The sequence below is a fragment of the Barbus barbus genome, assembly GCF_936440315.1.
Source record: "Barbus barbus genome assembly, chromosome: 41".
Classification (NCBI taxonomy): domain Eukaryota; kingdom Metazoa; phylum Chordata; class Actinopteri; order Cypriniformes; family Cyprinidae; genus Barbus; species Barbus barbus.
In genome coordinates this window covers 8,460,795-8,481,546 of record NC_136719.1, presented here as the reverse complement: position 1 = coordinate 8,481,546, position 20,752 = coordinate 8,460,795, and the positions used below count along the sequence as shown (strand labels likewise).

Here is a 20,752-nt window from a genome sequence, read left to right as displayed (position 1 = left end):
TTTATAGTGAGGATAGCACCTTTAATTGGATGAAGTGAGCAATTCACTGTTGACTTGACCCTTATTAACTTACCTGCTGCAGCATACTTGCAGTGAACTCCTTGACCTTGTGATGTTGCTGCTCCAGTGTGCCCATGTGCACGTCATCTACTAAGATGTTTCTATCCTCCTCCAACCAGCCATCATCCTGTAAACCATACCGAAATGCAGTGTCATTCTTTTACTTCAATCATGGATGTCCAAACCTGCTGCAGGAAGGCCACCTTCATGTACAATTTTGGTCCAGTTAGTTGAGATGTTTAAATTGGTTTTGAGCTTAGCTCTGCAGAAAAGTGGTCCTACAGGAGCAGGATTGGAAACCCTTGAGATAAATCAAATGTAATTGACCAAAATCTTTATCTGCAAGTGCACAGAACATTTAGCAGACCTGACTTTCTGGTCGAGCCACTAGGAGGGTTACATTCTTACTCTCCACCTTGGTCAGAAGTGTCACTGCCGCCTCATGGCTCTGGATGTCCATTCCATTGATCTTCAGCACATGAAGAATTAATAAAATAAGCTTTGTTTTATGTTTGAGCCAAAATATTCAAAACAATCCCAATGTAATAAATTCTACCTGTATAATCTGGTCTCCTTCCTGGATTCTGCCATCTTTTGCTGCAATTCCTTCTGGATCAATCTAAGCAGGGTAAGAACAGTGTATTTAGCCTTAACTGTGAATACACTGGAGCACCTAAAGCAACAATAAGCAGGTACTGAACCAAAGATGTAATTGTTGGAAAAACTGCCTGAACAATTACTGTCCTGAGAAACTGTAGAACCCTACCTCGCTAATATAAATGGCAGACTTCTCGTCATCCGTCTTGTAACATAACTTCAGGCCAAGCTTATCCTGAGTGCTTTTCCTCTGCAGATCCACCTCCTATTAAAACACAAGTAATTGATTTTGATGACAAAGATTTAACATTTTAGTCTTTGTTAACATAAGACATAAGCCAAAGCCAGTCTGAGAATTTGTATTGCTTGCTGCACATATATAGATGATGATTCATTTGCATGGTAAATCCATGTGTAATTAAAGTGGTCTTGGCAAAATATTAGCGGGTATATGAAATCAAAATTAAAATGACCTCAGAAGACACACAGATTAAACATGATTTAAACGTGCATTGATCAGTATAGTGAGTGAATACAGTCTATGCAAACATAATACCTCATATTCCAGTCCTCTACTCTCATTGTCTTTCTGTACACCGTCATGGAAGTCTGAGGGGTACGGTGAGTCACATCTTGCCATTTGATACCTTCAATGAAAAATTAGCTTTAACTGAAGCCTCATTGACAGAATATCTCATTTTAAATGAAAATTTCTGTTAAGATTCTTTGTTTTGATACAGCTGGTGAAAGAAACACTGATTAGCACTTACTGGGAAGGTGAATGGAAACTGTCCAGCAAAGCCATATGTGGTGTTGAAGGTGACTTGGCCAAAGTCTCTATATGTTTCGAGGTTTTCAGCGTAATGCTGGTCTGAGTACTGTTGTCCATTCCTCGGCCTAGTTTAAGAGTTTTGCAAGTCTTGTGTGCTGTCCTGCGCAGTATCTGAACCTCAATAGGTTCTTTGGCAGTTTGGAAAGCCTCTACTGCTTGGTCATGGGTGGTAACAGAAAGGCTTCTTCCATTTACCTACAGAATAAAGAGTTTGAATAAAATCAGACATGTGGGGACAAGGTTTTCAGAATAATAATACATAGTATTCAAGGCTCTTTAACCCTGGCAAAAAGTCCGCTACTAACAATAGTATATTGGAACCTTGTAATAAGTGATATTGTAACTTCATTTGGGGGTAAGTTTGTGTCTAAACTCAGACAAGAAAGAAACATCTCACATTCAACTTTTAATGTTGACATGTTTAAATTTGTTAACATATTATTTGTATGAACATCAAAAGATTTAACTCATGAGTCATGAACTGAACAAGTTCACAGACATTTAAAATGACATGACATGTGACCAAGTATGGTGACCCATATTCTGAATTTGTGCACACACACACTCACTGAACACACACCCAGAGCTATGAGCAGCAGGTGCCCGGGGAGCAAATGGGTGTTCAGTTGGAAGAGAGTGCTGTACATTCACTCCCCCTACCTACAATTCCTGCCGGTACTAAGAATCAAACCTGTGACCTTTGGGTTAAAAATCCATGACTGCCTCCTAATGATGAACAGAAATGGAATAATGTGTCCCTGAAAAAATGGAGGTTAATATCAAAAGTCACACTGAGTATCTTGTGTGCCCACCAGCTGCTTTAAGTACTTCAGTTCATCTCATCCTCATGGACCGAGCCAGATTTGCTAGTTCTTGCTATAAGATGTTACTCCACTCTTCCACCAAGCCATAAATTCTCAAACATGGGGATATGCGTGTCAGCGAGGATGATCAGCTGCCCTTCCTGTTGAACTGTAGAACGAAGCATCATTACAAACGACTTACAAACAGTGCATTTTATTGCTCTGGCCACATCTGCAATAATTGTTTATGGTTCATCAAACAAGCATGGATTTTACAATTATCTTTAAAATGCAGTGTCCTAAATAAGGGATGTTTCCTTTTTTGCTGAAATGTATGTGTATAAAAATTGAATCCAAAATACATCAATATGCATTTTCATTAGGATTCGAACCCATAACCTTGACATTGCTTTTACATGCTCTACTAGTCGAGAAGACTTTGCATTCTATACTAGTTCTGTTTTTGCAAGGTTCACTTCACATTATACAGTGGTCTTCAACGGACTGTAGATCTACATAACGTAAGGAGCAAAACTCTTCTATATATGCATTGTCAGCCCAATTTTGCAATGTAATACCGAACTTGAGTGCCATGTGTGGCTGGCTGTACATTAACCTTAAAACCAGATCTGAGGTCAAAATCCAAAAACATGCTGATTTCTGAGGGGATTCGGGATTCCAGGTAATGCATAGCAGGTGGGACAGCTGAGGATTGTTTTACACAACAAACAATAAAAAAAAAAAATCTCCTGGTTTAAATCTGAATATTAAAACTATAAACAAACAGGTGTATGGTACAGAAAGACAAAGCAGGTCTAATGCCATCCATTCTACTCTGTTAATTCAGTTACTAGGCTTATAAATATTTCTAGCTGACTGGAGTGAGAAAAATATATAGACACATAAGAACAGAACCTGCAAGATACAAGTTAATGATTTGGTAACCAAGAACAAAATACTCAAGGCAAATGTTGTCTCATGAAACACTGACTTTTTGACCTAAAAACTATTCATTTGGCTAAACATTGCAAAGCCGTTCCTCAATGTGCAAGAACAAATTCACAGAGATATTTATGACCGGAAGCTCGGTTTTAACATTATCGCACAGTTAGTGAGATTTCATTCATTGATTGAAGTCCAACAGGGTGTGTAAAAGCTTTTGAATTGCATGAGGAAATGGCTATGTGCCAGTAAGCTAATGGGAGAGAACTTCATTTATCAAAGCGCCGTAAGACTCAAATCTCAAAGCTAATGTCCTCAGGGACCTCGACTCAATCTGCTGTCTGTTCTGGAATCTTGCAGTAGCAATAACACACATGGGAACTTTGTCAGTGTGCCCATTCATGTGTGAGCTGACAAACTACTTTAAATTCACTCACTCACACGGTTTCTCTTAGGCCTTTTGGCACACAGGGCAGAAAACTCACTGCATATACTTGAGTTTAATTCAACAAGACATCCTTTGCCTGACTACATCCACTTTTAAAGTTGCATTAAAGCAAGACACATTCTGTATGTAGTGGTTCAGCTAGTTTGATAGCCGATTAACCTGTTGATCTTTTTTTGACTGATGAATTAATCAGATTTTTTACTAGAAACTGCCAGCAATTTGCAGAAATAATTACAAAGAAACAGCAAGTAACACATTGAATAAAACATGACATAAAATGCCTGAAATAATATTTTCTTGTCAAATGTACTCAAATAATCCTTGTTTTATTTACAATTTCAATTGTTTTACCCAACATACAAAAAAGTTTTAAAATCAAACACTGAAATGTAGTGTATAAATATTAATATTTGCCAAATGTAGTTTCTGCTAAGTGATGCACTAAAATATAAAATATAGTTTTATTGGACTGAATTTAATAAGTCTATTTATTTCACAGTTCTTACTATGCACAAAAATATGGCTTGTTGCATTTTAATATTCGAATTTAACCTCAATTTTCCTTTTTTTAGCCTCTTTTAAAGAGCTCAGTTCACACTTTCAGCCATACAGGAGGTCATCTGGAGGTTAAATTACGTGTAATTACTAGAGGATTGTGGGAACGTCACTGATCTATAATAAACCAAACCACACAAACAAACAAACACACACATTCATTAAGTATTTTGATGAGACGCCAAACATGTCTCTTCAGTAGCGTGTGACCCTCTCATGACCCTGTCAAATGTACACAGTCTCCAGAACACATTCCTTCCTTCGGCAAAGTAACCTTTCGCAACCTTTTTAGCATGCAAAACAACCACCAGAGACAAACCGCGTAACAAGGCATTCGAAATGTGTTCATTCAATGGTCTTAATCAAATTATGATTAATTCAATAAAAAAATGAATGGCATTTCTTAATTTGAATTTAATCAGACTATGAAGCCGTTACTCCCAGCGTATGTTAATGAGGAATAAACAAACCAAAATGACTCTGAGAAGTCAACCAAAACACAACATAATTTCACAACTATGCATTTTTTTACCTGACATGTGCTTTGTAGTAGTTTGTAGTGCTCATCTGACTGCTGTATAGTACAGAGACTGCAGCCCATGGTGGAAACACATCAGCAAACAGTACACTGGCTCCAAAACGTGATCACAAAAGAGACTGAAGCTTACAGACACAACAACTCCAACATGAGTCTGTATTTGTGTCTGTAAGCCACACATGTGAGAGCTTGTTCCCTCCTCCCATTGACTGCAGCCATCTCCCCCTCTCATTAAAGGAAAGTGTTGTCTATATCCTCAACTATGTTGTTTTTATAATAATAAAAACTATTCTAACCCGTAATCAACAATCCACCACATCACCGAAGATTATAATAACCACGTTCCTCAAAAGTGGCTCAAAAGAAACAAGTCGTGAAAATGTTTTGTTGGGGGCCAATTAAAAAGCTCACTTCTCCAATTACCGGCACGAGCACATCGATAGGAAAATTCTTGCAGTAAAATGAGCAGCTTTTGTTATGTCAGAGCGCTCAGCAGCGGTACGAGCACAACTGGAGGGTGTTGTTGTTTGTTATTCCTCCGAAAGTACATGAATGCTCATGGGCTCCAGCCTGTGATGTAATGTGGCATGTCACAGATAGTGTAAAGGTTACTGAGGAACATCATGTGCTCATTGACTCGGACCACATTACTGCAGAAATGAGCAGGACTTGAATGGTTCATGGTATGAGAAATCAAAATTTCCTTTTCATATATTAGAGTTATTGTAGTAGTTTCAGAACAAGAACATACTGATGAGCTACTGATGAAATTACATCAAGTGAGTAAGATTTTTTTTAAATAGATATTATTACTTCTATACAGCAAGGAGGCATTCAACTGATCAAAAGTGACAGATATGTATAATGTTACACAAGATTTCTATTTAAAATAAATGCTGTTCTTTTGAATTTGCTATTCATCAAAAAAAATCTAGAAACAAAATTATTAAGCAGCACAACTGTTTTCAACACTGATAGTAATAAGAAATGTTTACTGAGCAGCAAATCAGCATATTATACTGATTTCTGAAGAATCATGTGACACTGGAGTAATGATGCTGAAAATTCAGCTTTGCATCACATGTATAAATTACATATTAAAATATATTCAAATAGAATTTTTTTTTTAATTATTATAATATTCCACAACACTGCTGTGGTATTGCTGAAATATAGTCAGCATAAGAGGCTTTCAAAGACATACAAAATTATATTGATTTTAAACCTTTGAACCGTTTAGTGTAAAATAATTATATTTTAATATATAAACGTAAATTTCTCATCAAATATTAAGTATTTTTCTTTTTAAATTTACAAAATACTCAGATTGATTCAGTTGCCGCTCTGACTGATTCAGTGAGTTCATTTAGGATACATTTACATTTGTGTTTTTAAAAAGTTTCGCGTACAGGCAACAGTGTTGTCAAAACTATTCCCATTAACACAGAAAAACAACTAAAAATGCTGTATTATGCATGCCAGGCCAGTAGTTGGCGATATTACTTTGTGGCGATATAACACTATACGTCTACACACGTACTTATAATGTGAACACGTATTATGCATGTGCATGCCTCACCGTTTTCACAAATTCACATTTTCATAGTTTACTTGGAGACGATAACAGTATCTTTTTCAACGAATGACCTGAATGCAGACGTTCTCCATTTTTAGTTGAAACTGGTGTCGTGTAAACTTAAGTGAAGGCTTCATCTGACTAATTCCACTTTAACCAGTCTTCTCGAATGATTCATTAGAAGATCCAGCTCATAAGAGTGAATTTGAATTAGACTTCACTGGTGGCTCTGTATGTTTGTCAATGAGCACAGCCTGCAAGAACAAATCAACATAAAGATGTGTTTTTGTGAATTACTGAAGATTCAGCGATTTAACCGCTACTTGGAGTTGTGGCTTAGTGCTTAGCCCACATGCTCTGACACATTGAGCTCTGGTGCTCATGTGGGTGATGTGAGTTTGAATCTAACGTGATGTTTACAGATCCTGTAACCCTCCTCATCATTTCATGTCCTATCTCCATTATGCTACAAATAAAAAGGGTGAAAATACACATTTACATATGAAAATACCAAGTTAAGCTTGGTGAAAGGGAAGAAAACTAACAGTATGGCAGACGCTGTGTAATCTTGGTGGCTGTCAGCCATGCAAACACACATGACAACCAGACACATGGTGTTCTCTGGGGAAGAAAACGCAATATTCAGTCCTTCCAGATCAGTAAATCCATGCAGCATGTATTGGGCACATACATAATATGTATGCAAACACTGAGGAAGCACATGGTAAAAATAGCGGTAAAGGGTTGAAAGTCCCTTTACAATTATGTGTACTGATATCCAGATATCATTAAGCTGTTCCTCAGGGTCTATATAATCCTCTTGCATGGCTCAGTGCTCCATCAGCCTAATGAAAATCTCAGTTTGAGGTTGTGTATCACTGAGCTGCAGTGTCTGCCGCAGTGCATACAGCCAACTTAAAGGTGAAGTGTGGGTTTTCACTTTCTCAACCAATGGCGTTAGTCATTATTTTTGCAATTACGTTAGCAAAGTGGTGCAGAAATTAAACACTCCACTTCTAAAAAATAATTTAGTTGCAGGAACCTCCAGTGTGGAATCGATATTATACATTTGTCATGAAATTTCCAGCTCTGGCGCATAAGTGAACCAATTCATTACAGAAAGGGAGAGATTTATCAGTTCTGTGCTTTGTAGAGATTCTTAACGTCTTTGGACAGATGTGCTGTAGTTCATTGTGGACATATCTTCTATTTCTGCCTGTAAACTGAGCAGAGATGATTCAGTTTGTGGAAGAAGACAGTGTCAGGCCTGAGTCACCTTTTGTGACTATGCAGAGAGAAGCTCCCTCTCTTTTGAACATCTCAGGAAAACCATGACTCACTCTTCTGTTCTGTTCTGTTGTTCTATTCTTAACCATCTGGACAGTTATATGAAAGTGTTACAAACCCTATTCTATTATTTTAGGCCCCAGATAATCATACACTACCATTCAAAATTGTAATAGTGTGAAAGGTTATTACAACTTTCAGATTTAAATAAAATAACCTCTAATATTCTTATGACGGCAAAGCTTACTTCAGCATCACACGATCCTTCAGAAATTATTCTAATATGCTGATTTGGTGCTCAACCATTTATTTTAAAGGTGCCACAGAATGCATTGATGCAATATTTTAAATTGTTCTCTGATATCTACATAGAAGGTATGTGGCTTAGGTAAGGGAAAAAAATCTCCAGAAACAGTTTTACATGTCCATTTACAACCCTAAAATTTATCACCAGAATGAAACGGTCTGTTATTGGCTTATTTGGAAGGGTCAAGAATAATAATGTTGAGCGCTGCTCTGATTGGCTGTTTCACAGTGCGGCTCAATGTTGAGCTCTGCTCTGATTGGTGGCTCATTTCAGTGGCTCACAGGAAGGAAACACAGGGGAAATATATATATTTCAATACTTTCTTGCGCAGTTATATCGTTGGGTAATTATACTGTAAATAAAATGCGGGCATCAGGGAGCCGCTATTAATATGCTGGGCATTGAAACTGCTTTTGAATGCACGATCGCATTTTACTTTCAGTTTCGAGATCACACGAACTCTGTTTATACTATGGAGCGACAGTACTTACCACACATTTTACAAGATCAGATGCTTGTCAGTGGTGCTCAGGATCTGTAAATCATTCACATACATTTGTCTGCACTGGAAGCTCCTTTCGTCAAGTCAAATTCCTTGTGCGTGTAAACATACTTGGTAATAAAGCTCCTCTGATTCTGATTTTTGTTCAGGATGCTTTGATAAAAAGAAAGTTCAAAAGAACAATATTTATTTGAAATATAAATATTTTATAACATTATGTCTTTACTTTTACTTTATCAAATTAATGCACTATAGCTAAATAAAATGACTAATTTCTTTAAAAAAATCTTACTGACTAAACTTTTGAACTGTAAATCTTTATATTAGTTGTGCAATAATGGCTTATTTTGGTTATTACTATTCATAAATGCAATTTTCTGCAAACAATAATTAATAACTCAAGGCTAATTATTATTATCCATGTAGCTTTCCTGTATTTAAAACAGTAGCGCATGGCATTAGTAACAACAAGGTCATGGGTTTGATTCCTATGCATGTTATGTCATTTTACCATGTCTTTTCACTCTTAACTGTGGTAAAATCATTGTAACACTCACATTTTCATGGTATATTGCATTTATTCTAATGAATCATGATTCAGTGTATCATTATTCTTGCTTGCAAAGGAGCTGTACTCTCCACAATCACTTTCTACCTCATCGTGAGATACTCTTTCGACACATCAACACAATTATCATAATAACACAGTCACACTGCACTCACTCAGGATTTCCACAGAAGACAAACCTGTAAACTTGTTTTCAACATCCTGACATGAAAGCACTTGCCACACTGAGATTTTGTTGTGCACTTTTAGGACAACTTGTACACAACCACAAATAAACCCATTTAGCTTCCAGGACCAGGGCTTCAGCTGCTTTTAAACACAATACGCTACATAGCTGCCTTGCAGAATTAAGCATAAATGTTTCTGGAAATAAATCCTGGAGAAAAAAAACCTGTTCAACCGCTGACAGCTGACCCATTGCTTTTAATACAAACCCCACAGACACAGAAAACAAACAGTCTACTGTTTTTGTCTGTCTGGTTTATCAAGGCAACATTTTAAATGCTAATTCTGCTTCTGCTAAAGGGAATATTATCTTCAGCAAAAGAAATGTATCAGTTGAGGAAAGAAAGAAAGAAAGAAAGAAAGAAAGAAAGAAAGAAAGAAAGAAAGAAAGAAAGAAAGAAAGAAAGAGCTTATTACCGCACTGAATTTTTTTTCTATTAATGACAGTTTAAATATTTCATTTTTGGGTGAACTGGCCCTTTAAGATTTGGTCAGAATAACAATATTTTTGATTATATATTCAAAAGTACTTCTTTTCTAAATTGACTAGTTGGTAACTAAACAGCTGCTGTCTATTTTTTTCCAATGGAAGTCAGTGGCTACTAGCAACTGTTTGGTTACCAACATTCTTCAAAATATCTTCTTTTCTATCTCTTTAAGAAAGTTTTCTAGATTTAGGGAGGTTTTGGATTCACCTGAGTGCATGTTTACTCAACCCAAGCTCATTGGAAATACAAACCCATAACTACATTTGTGCAAAACTCCAAAACATACCTATACATACAATTCACTATGAAACACTAACAACTTTTATTACAGGGGCAGATTACTGATTATTAAAGACTTGGTTCTTTGCACAATAGGACCTCAAAACACATTTGCCATAGTGCACAATTTGTAAACTAATATATTTTTACATTTACATCACATTGCTGCTGCATATGTATGGCTTTTCTAATGCAGTAAACTTGCTCAGTAGCTCACCTGGTACAGTATTGCATTTGAGATGTAGCACTCAGATACGAGTGATCCTGTGAAACATAAGTCACAAAAAAAGCTCTAAGACTTGTAGACATAATCTAAATGGGCATGGTTGCTTCAGCAAATGCATTTCTGTATCATGTTGCTTTTGTTAACACTGTCAGTTTGGTTATGGTAGGATATAGTGTAGGTAGTACAATAATTTTCAATTGCAACCCTGAGGAGCTCCAGTGCTGATGGTGCGGGTGTTGGGAGTGAATTTTCCCAGTCTCACTAGCTGCTGCCTGTCTGTCAGGAAGCTGGTGATACACTGACAGACGGAGGTGGGGACGGAGAGCTGTGTCAGTTTATTCTGAAGGGTGTCCAGGATGATGGTGTTAAAAGTGGAGCTGAAGTCTACGAACAGGATCCTCACATAAGTCCATAGTCTGTCCAGATGCTGCAGGATGAAGTGCAGTCCCATGTTGACTGCATCATCCACAGACCTGTTTGCTCTGTAGGCAAACTGCAGGGGGTCCAGTAAGGGTCCAGTGGAGGCCTTCAGATAAGCCAAAACCAGTCTTTCAAATGATTTCATGGCCACAGATGTTAGAGCCACAGGTCTGTTGTCATTAAGTCCAGTAATTTTGGGTTTCTTTGGGACGGGGATGATGGTGTAGCATTTGAAGTATGAGGGGACGTTGAAGATCTGTGTGCAGATGGGGGCCAGCTAGTCAGCACAGATTTTTAGGCAGGTTGGTGACACACCGTCTGGACCTGGTGCTTTCCTTGTTTTGTTCTTTCTGAAGTCCTGGTGCACGTCATCTTCGCTGATCTGAATTGTAGGTGTGGGGGAGAGGGGGGATGTTGGAGGTGTGAATGGTTGTGTGGAGAGGTGTTCAGGGCGGGTGTGAGGTGATTTTTCAAACCTGTAGTAGAACTCATTCAGGTCGTCTACCAGTTGTTGATTCTCCACAGTGCTGGGGGATGGTGTCTTGTAACTGGTGATATCTTTCATACCTTTCCACACTGAAGCAGAATCACTGGAAGATAATTAGTTCCTTAGCTTTCCAGAATAATTCCTCTTTGCCACTCTGATCTCCAGTGTGTATTTGGCCTTTTTATACAAGACTTTATCCCCCTTTCTGTAAGCATCTTCTTTGGCCTGACGGAGCTGTCTGAGTTTTGCAGTGAACCATGGTTTGTCGTTGTTGTAAGTTAGATGACTCTTGGTAGGAATGCACATATCCTCACAGAAATTGATATAAGATGTTACAGTCTCTGTGAGCTCATCCAGATCATTTGCAGCAGCTTCGAAAAAAGCCTAATCAATGAGAGAGAAACAGGCTTGTAAATCCTGCCCTGTTTCATTAGTCCATCTTTTAACAGATCTTAATACAGGCTTCTGCCTGTAGGTCGGTATGAGATGAACCAAACAGTGATCAGAGAGTCCTAAAGCTGCCCGTGGGACAGAGTGATATGCGTCCTTTATCGCTGTGCAAGAGGGATCCAATATATTACTGTCTCTGGTGGGACATGTGATGTGCTGTCTATATTTTGGCAGTTCGCGGTAGAGATTTGCTTTATTAAAGTCCCCGAGAATGATTAAAACAGAGTCTGGGTGCTGTTTTTCTGTGATCAGATCAGCGAGTTTCTGTAAAGCTGAGCTCGCGTTCGCTTGCAGTGGAATATAGACACTCACGAGAATGAGCGAACAAATCTCCCATGGCAAATAGAACGGCTTGCAGTTAATGAAGAGCGTTTCTAGATCAGAACAGCACATCTTCTTTAAGACAGTTACATCTGTACACCACCTCTTATTGATGTAAAAGCACGTCCCGCTGCCGCGCGATTTCCCCGTTGATTCCACGTCCCGATCTGCTCTGATCAGCTGATAATTAGGCAGATGTAGCACGCTGTCCGGTATGTCGCCATTCAGCCAGGTTTCCGTGAAACACAGAGCAGCAGAGTTAGATAAATCCTTGTTTGTCCGGGAGAGCAGAAGGAGTTCGTCCGTTTTGTTGGGTAGAGAGCGTAAATTCGCCAGATGGATGCTAGGCAACACAGTTCTAAATCCGCACTGACGAAGCTTCACAAACGCACCAGCTCGTTTCCCCCATCTGCGTGTCCTGAAGTGTTTGACCAGAGCTACGGCTCCGCTAACTACAAGGACCAGCAAAACGTCCGAATAATCAAAATCCGGTAAAAGATTTTGTGGTGTGCTATGCCGAATGTTCAGCAGGTCATCCCTGGTAAAACTGATTGTATTTGAAAAACAAAAAACAGGAAAAACAAACAAAAACAATACAAACAATGAAGAGCAAAGCACTGTAGCTGCCATCTGTGGTGCCATCTTAGATGTGATAACACCATTTCAAAACTGATTTAATATGTACAACAACACAATAAAAAAATTGTCAGATTTGCAGCACAGGAGCTGTGTATCACTGATGACAAACAAAAAGTCATACAGGTTCAGAACAAAAAGATGGAGAGTAAATAATGAATTTTCATTCCTTTAATGTACTATTACACATAACAGGTACTGTACACAGACAGTGTGTGCTTTATGATCCAGTCATCATTTGTTAACACCAGGTGAATCACATAATGCTGTAGTTAAACAGGTCTGGTCCGTTTTCTGGCTATTTATATAAGATGACCTTACAAGCTGTGAGAAGGAAAAGAGGTGCTGCTTGTCTTTAATAAGCCATGAAAACATGTCTTTATTACTTGAAAAAACTTGCAGGGGAGCGCAGTAGCAGTTTGCTTTGCAAAGACATGCCTTTCAGTTCAGTGCTCCTAAAATAACACACATTCACAGAATTCAAGAGAAGGTACTTCCTTTGAGACTAATCGTGCTTTCAAGTTTTAAAATGGCCTGAAAGGAACAATGGGAATAAACAATTGTACAAAAGAGCCGCTCAGCCTTCTTTACACAAGAGAAATGGAGGATGCCAAGAAAAGCAAGGCTGAACTTAAGACCAGAGTCCCATTTCACTGGAGGTCAATGCAGAGGAAATTCTGGGCATTTTAACCTGCAGTAAATGGATAAATCTACAGGGGTCTGTATTCATACCTCTATCTATTTCTGTGAGAGAAAACAGACTCATTAGAGTTGGGATACATAGCAGGAGAGTTGCAAAACTCAGAATTACAGGTACAACTAAAACTAAACTTTAGAGTTCCATTCCATTCTACTTCCTTAAATACATATTCAAAGCACAAATCTGCATTGTGTTTGCCAGCTCAGTTCAGATTCATCAATTGGAATTTCTCAAATTAATTTCAGAATGAATTAATACATTCATCAGCGACATCTGGATTGTCGTATGGTTAGCAATCATTGTTTATCATTCAGAAGTAATGAAGGCATGTGGCATTTGAATTCATGCACACATTTTAATGCAAATTAACGGCTGGCAGCCCAATACATGATGCTTTTTATTCAAACTCTGTTTGATATGATCAGGCATAATAGAGATAAATGACTATAACTATGTACATACAAACCATAATTAATTAATGATCATTAATATTACAACCTGCTGATATTTAGACAATATTTGTGGATTTGGGACTATTTAATTAGCCTTCATCATGTACACTCATCGGCCACTTTATTAGGTTCACCTGTTCAATTGCTTGGTAACACAAATTGCTAATCAGCCATGGCAGCAAGTCAATGCATTTAGGCCCCGTCCACACGAAGACGCGTTTCGCTGTATACGCATACATTTTTTACCGTATAGGCGTTTCATCCACACGAAACCGGCGTTTTCGAAGAGTGAAACCGATCATTTTTGAAACCGGGTCCCAGGGTGGATAAATTTGAAAATGCCGTTTTCGTGTGGACGGCGAATCCGTATATTTTCTGTAACGATGACGTCATCAGCCCACGTCTCGCCCCTAATCAGACACGCTACGTCACATAACAGCGACAACAACAACAACAACAATGTCAGACTACGTGCCTGTGTTCGTGCTGCAGAACCCACTGAGCTCATTAACTTTATTAAAGCAAAATCTTCTGCTTTGTGTGTTAGTTTGTATTCAGCGCGCAAGGTTTACGCACATGGTGCAAGTCTTCTTCTCTGTTTTTTTGTGTATCTCTGTGGCAGAATTACAGCGCCGCATATTGGTCTGGCATGTGTACTACATCGTTTTCAGTCGGTTTCAGTGATTCCGTGTGGACGCAGATATTTCCTGAGACGACTCCGTGTTTACGGAATTTGAGACAAAAAAAAAGATCGGATAGGGAGAAATCTGGCTTCGTGTGGACGTAGCCTTAGGCATCTAGATGTGGTGAAGACGACTTGCTGAAGTTCAAACCAAGCATCAGAATGGGGAAGGAAGGGGATTTAAGTGACTTTGTACGTGGAATGGTTGTTGGTGCCAGACGGGCTGGTCTGAGTATTTCAAAAACTGCTGATCTACTCGGATTTTCACGCACAACCATCTCTAGGGTTTACAGAGAATGGTCCGAAAAAGAGAAAATATCCAGTGAAAGGCAGTTGCGTGGACGAAAATGCCTCGTTGATGTCAGAGGTCAGAGGAGAATGGGGTCAGAGGTCAGAACATTGCCTGGTCTGATGGGTCTCGATTTCTGCTGCTACATTCAGATGGTAGGGTCAGAATTTGGCGTAAAGAACATGAAAGCATGAATCCATCCTGCCTTGTCTCAACAGTTCAGGCTGGTGGTGGTGGTGTAATGGTGTGGGGGATATTTTCTTGGCACACTTTGGGTCCCTTAGTACCAATCGAGCATAATTTAAATGCCACAGCCTACCTGAGTATTGTTACTGACCATGTCCATCCCTTTATGACTACAGTGTACCCATCTTCTGATGGCTACTTCCAGCAGGATAATGCACCATGTTACAAAGCTCAAATCATCTCAGACTGGTTTCTTGAACATGACAATGAGTTCACTTTACTCTAATGGCCTCCACAGTCACCAGATCTCAATCCAATAGAGCACCTTTGGGATGTGGTGGAACAGGAGATTTGCATCATAGATGTGCAGCCGACAAATCTGCAGCAACTGCGTGATGCTATCATGTCAATATGGACCAAAATCTCTGAGGAATGTTTCCAACACCTTGTTGAATCTATGCCACGAAGAATTAAGGCAGTTCTGAAAGCAAAAGGGGGTCCAACCCGGTACTAGCAAGGTGTACCTAATAAAGTGGCCGGTGAGTGTACATGTCACTTCGTAATTTTGTATAATTTGTCTAGACACAAATCCATATCAGTCGACAATTATTAATCTTTCAAACATGTCTTACTCTGTCATAATCTATATTTAATAAAAGCAAAGACTTACATTCTACATGACGCATCATGTATTCTGAGTTTCTTTTTAAGGTTTCTAACAGAATTTTAAGTGTAATACTTTGCTCTTTCTCACATTTTTCCTTCCCTGAGAGACACAAGCAGTCAAATCTGTGGAGCACAAGAGCTTGTCTGTTCCAGACTTTTCAAAGTGAGCTTGCCAAGCCTACAGTTCTGGCGCTATAAATGCATGTCTAAAATTACCATCATACCACCAAGTTTTTTTAGTATCTAGGTATACAGTTGTGTGGTTATATGTTAAAGCTGTGTTAAAGCTAATTTCACAACTGTATATTGTACACATACAGAACAATAATTTAGGGTGACGTTTCTGTAAGTACAGAAGACAAACCCGTAAATGTTGGGGTGAGACATGTTATGCAATAATTTCCCTAGTTGCGCACTTTTGTTTGAAACAATCCTTTGAATGTTTTTTTTTTTTTTTTGTGATTCATTACCAATATCTACCATAGTTTCTGCCTGCTACCATAGTTACTGAAATTATTTCTAATAATATAAAAAGTTATTTCCATGTTTAATAATCCTCATTTAATTTTCAGTGACTGTTGTGGTTCAGTTTAAGAGTTTTATTGCAATAATAACTTTGTATTTTTGGCAGAAATAATGGTTACCATGGTAAATGTCTGAAGGCAATAAGCTATTTTAATCTGGTTATTACTGATTGTGTTTAATCAGTTCCAACATAGACTTTTATCTTCATATCCAGCTTCTTTGTGGTCATGTGCAAATGTTTCATTTGAGTTCAAAAGTCGTTTTGTTGAGTCTGTGAAAGGAGGAAGCAATTTCAATTGCTTTAGACAGACACAGCAAAGAAATGAACTGGCATAGTAATTATGCCATATTTCATGATTTTGTAATTGTGGCTCTCAGATGAACACAAAATGGCCAAGAAAGACTTACAACCCCCTGATTTACAGGATTCACTCTGGCATTAAACATGACACCACTCCTAAAACTTTGTGTTCACGTGGTAAATGATATATCCATATTTACATCAGATAATCTCTTGCACAAGACAGCATAAACTCAACACATGCATAATTTGATGATAAATTACCAGAGGAATGTTTATAGATCTGCTTGAAAGACTGATGAATGCTGACTGATGGGAAAGTCATCTCCCTGGTTTTGTTTATGGTTGTTTTGAGATTACCATATCAAATAAATCATCTAATGTCAATTCAGATCATCATTCCATTTTATTGTTTTATGACATAGTTAAATAGCCAATACATATCTGGTCTTATGCATTTTTGAACAACAATGCACATGACCATTGTCAAGTGTGATGAGATCTGCACTGAAAAATGCCTGCTGCCCTATGGCCGGTCCGCCCCTGCCTGCTGCCATTACTTCACAGCTCAAAAATAACTCAACTTCCAAGTGAGATGCTTCCTATGCAGATATCAGCATGCTAAAATCAGAAGATATACAGCAAGTCAAATCATGCAATTCAGACTCCAAAGTCTCAGACTACTTGAGGTTGATTCCGTTGCTGGTGTTAAATGTGCCGCTGTCAACATTAGAGTGTGAAATAGGTCAAAGCTACTGCATGTCCTCATGACCCATCAGAGCATCCACATTTAACATCCTTGTGATGTTTCTAATGATATAACTCCAAAATATGCGTAACTGAACCAATGAATTGCTGTTTGTTCTTTTCTCGGGGTCTAATGAATCTTTTGCTGCAGCTGAGTGAGGTTGTACATCAGCTCTCAAGAAAACTGTCATGTAATGTGCCTTTGCTGAAACACATTCCTCAAATTAATCTCATTAGTTTCACACACACACTTAACTATAATTACTGTAAATGTATTGCATGTGAATATGATAAGAAAAATTCAGAGTCATCATGACTTGAAATGGCTTTAAAGAATGGACCATTTACTTTGAAATTTTCTGCAGTAAAGCATCAGATGCATCCACAAGAATTATCATCTGAAAATGCAGTCATCTTTAAATACAACCTAAGATCATAACAATCAGATAAAAAACCCATGATATTTAATATCATGAGCAAACACTCTGATGAAAGTGTTAACTGACAAACTTTAAATGCTATTGTTTTAAACTTTCAATTCTTCAAAAATCCAGAAAAAAAAATGTATCACGGCTTCCACAAAAAATATAAAGCAGCAAAATTGTTTTCAACATTGATAATAAGAAATGTTTCTTGAGCAGCAAATCAGTATATTAGAATGATTTCTGAAGGATCATGTGACACTGAAGACTGGAGTAATGATGCTGAAAATTCAGCTTTGCATTACAGGAATAAATTACATTGAAAATAGAAAACGGTTACTTTAGATTGTAGTAATATTTAACAATTTTACTGTTTACTTAATAAAATAAATGCACTTAATAAGCTTAAGAGACTTATTTCAAAAACAAAAAAGAACAGTGTACAAATCAAAAATGAACAATCTGGCAAGGCCACTCATGAAATAACAGCAGCAACTGCATTATGTAACATAGAAGCTGTACAACACCACAGTGTTTTTAGTCTTAAGGTCCAACAGAGTTTGCATTATCTTCATTCACTGAGCTTGCTTTCGGCTCAGTGACCATTATCAGAGCCCTGTTTCCTCATTCCTCTAATCTTTCCATGATCCTTTCTGATGTTTTTCTCTGTATCTTTAATCTAATTCACCACGTGTTGTGATTATTCTAAGCAGCAGTTGGAGATTTGAAGTCTAGAAAGGCGGTGTCCGGGTTTAACTCGCATAAACAGCACACCGAGATCAAAGGAGTCTGTCTCAACACTGTTTCTCAAAAGAATAGAGAGAAACTGAGGTAGACCTCTACATAAAGTGCCCAGGTCATTAATGAACATTAGACAATCGCTTAACAAGGGCACATCCTTGTCATTGTTATGAGGACAGCGTCCTTTTGGTCCCACAGGATTTTGCTGATGGATCATAATCTGAGTTTTCTGAGAACATATGGCCACAGGAGTGATTTTCTTGAATCACTTTTCTTGAGGGGAGTTATATTGTGGTCTGTCAAGTTCAAAGGCAAAGCTTGAGTTACAGAGAGCCTGAGAATGGCTCGTTTCTTCCGAAAAACCCCCAAAACAAAATCAAGATCTAGAAAGAATTTTCCTTCAAACATATTTCCTATTTCTTCCAAAACCGCTCCGACCTAGATCAATGCCTTCTACCCTAGTTTTCCTGTAGGATTCAACTGACCACCTAGTGCGAGATGTGAGTTCAAAGCACGTTTTATAAACTTTGCAGGCTAAAATATCATTGCTGCCCTGCTGACACTGACCTCCCATGTTGGTGGTCTTAACCTCTGAATTGGCTCACAGCTATTGTTTTCACCACACACCGGTGCGCTTAATGAAAGTATCAGCGTTGGAATGCTTTCGTAACCCCACAACCTGAAGGAGGAAAATAATGTGCTTGTAGCTGTCCTGCCCGTGCATATTAACTCAGGAGAAAAACATTCCAATAGTTTGTTTTTCCAGATTTACTGGATGTCACAAACATGCTTACTGTATATGAATCACCTGGGTATGGCTTTTAGCATATGCAGAAAAGCCTTTAGGTAATCCATCCACAAACACATCGAAATGTCAGTGCAACATGACAGGGCAAGCATATTTTACTGCTTTCCCACACAGCTAATAAATAAAGTAACATAAAACAAAGAAATGAACAAACAGTTACTCATCGGAGACCAACAAAAAAAGAGGCTGGCATCAAAGCTCACATTTTTGGATTATGTACATGCATTTTTATAGCTTGCAAACTTAAATATTTTGGCCTTATGTGAAATTTGGTCAGAAATTCTGCTGTCAACACTTTAAATTTGATGGCTAGGTAAAATTATTTGAGCATTGATGAGGTTTTGTTCAGACAAATTAGCTAGTTTAAAAAATGTAAACCATCATTTTCAATAATTTGTTGAAATTATTCAATTTATGTATGAAAAAAAGTATAATTATAAATCATATAAATATTTAATCAAATATGAATATATAAAATGTTAGACATATTTATTAAATATAAAATGTGATATTAAATATAAACATCTAGTTCAGCATTGAAACTCTAGCTGGTCAGGCTGGTCCTTAACATGCAATCCGCTAGCAATCACATCGTTTACTACATGGCACAAGCTGATTTGAGTTGGACTCATATTCTGCAGCGAATGAGATTGCTTTTTCAACACTTAAATAGACTGGTTTAGTGTTCACTGTAAGCTATTCCTGCTGCGAGTTCCTCTGAAACCTTCCACCTCCCCCAGCTCCACCTGTCTTGTTTTTTTTTGTTTTTTTTTGTGTTAGGGTCCATGAAAATATTGGCAGGGCATACAGAAATATTATTTGTTGAGCCCTGCTAATCTTTTTAATTGCTAATGTAGTCATGCATAAACAGTACTGAATGAGATAGTCTAATATCCATAATGATCAAGACTATCAATACCCAAAAAGAAAAAAATACCATAGAGAAGAAAGTTGTATTTGACTTTGTGAGCAATATTCCAAGTATGTACCACAACAACTCTGTATGAGTAGAACAAAATTCAAGTCACTATTCACTAAAAATCCAAACTCAAGGCTTCAAAAAACCTGCAATACACCATAGAAGTCATATTAATTACTTATAATTTATAATTTCTCTTTTTGTGATTCACAAAAAAATGACAGCATACATTTTTAAAATGTCATCTCTGAACCAATTGTACCTTCTCGGTTTATAAAAGCGAGCCCTGAGACCACCACAAAAGCTACATGTCTGACTTCCTCTTTGAAACTAGCAGTTGTATCATGCATTCTTTGGGGAACAAATCGAGTGTGATGCACATATTTAAAAACACACAGCGGCCATTGTTATGTTCATCACGTCAGACAGACAGCAAAGAGCCCACATGAGACAAAGTGAGTCGAGAAAAAAATCATCATGCTCTTCTCTGCTCATATAAGAGGCCACTCAATGAAAACATGCCTTTTTTCTTGACATTCAATGACAAGCTGATGTTTTAACAGCATTCTGGATGGGCACAGATGTCACATTTTGTAGATATTTACAATCTTGATGTTGTGTTGTCATTGTTATGTACCCTTATAGAAAGCATTCTCTTTTATATATGAAACACTTTGTTCCTGTTAGATATCTGAAAGAGTACTGCTGGATGAACAGACTAACTAACCCTTTTTTAAAGAAGTCTGCCCAGTGTGAAATCAACCTAC

The 20,752-nt window shown here is 37.9% G+C and overlaps 1 protein-coding gene across 1 annotated transcript in view; it reads right to left on the bottom strand.

The window, feature by feature from the left end:
* The window catches only part of pdzrn3a (PDZ domain containing RING finger 3a), a 30,864-nt gene that overhangs the window by 3,635 nt on the left and 6,477 nt on the right, over positions 1-20,752 (bottom strand). The window contains exons 4-9 of the mRNA XM_079402844.1: positions 1,428-1,684; positions 1,214-1,304; positions 827-922; positions 617-679; positions 428-529; positions 74-187 (exon numbers count right to left, since the gene is read on the bottom strand). Of these exons, the coding sequence (XP_079258970.1) occupies positions 74-187; positions 428-529; positions 617-679; positions 827-922; positions 1,214-1,304; positions 1,428-1,684 (723 nt within the window). The remainder of the gene's footprint in view (positions 1-73; positions 188-427; positions 530-616; positions 680-826; positions 923-1,213; positions 1,305-1,427; positions 1,685-20,752) is intronic.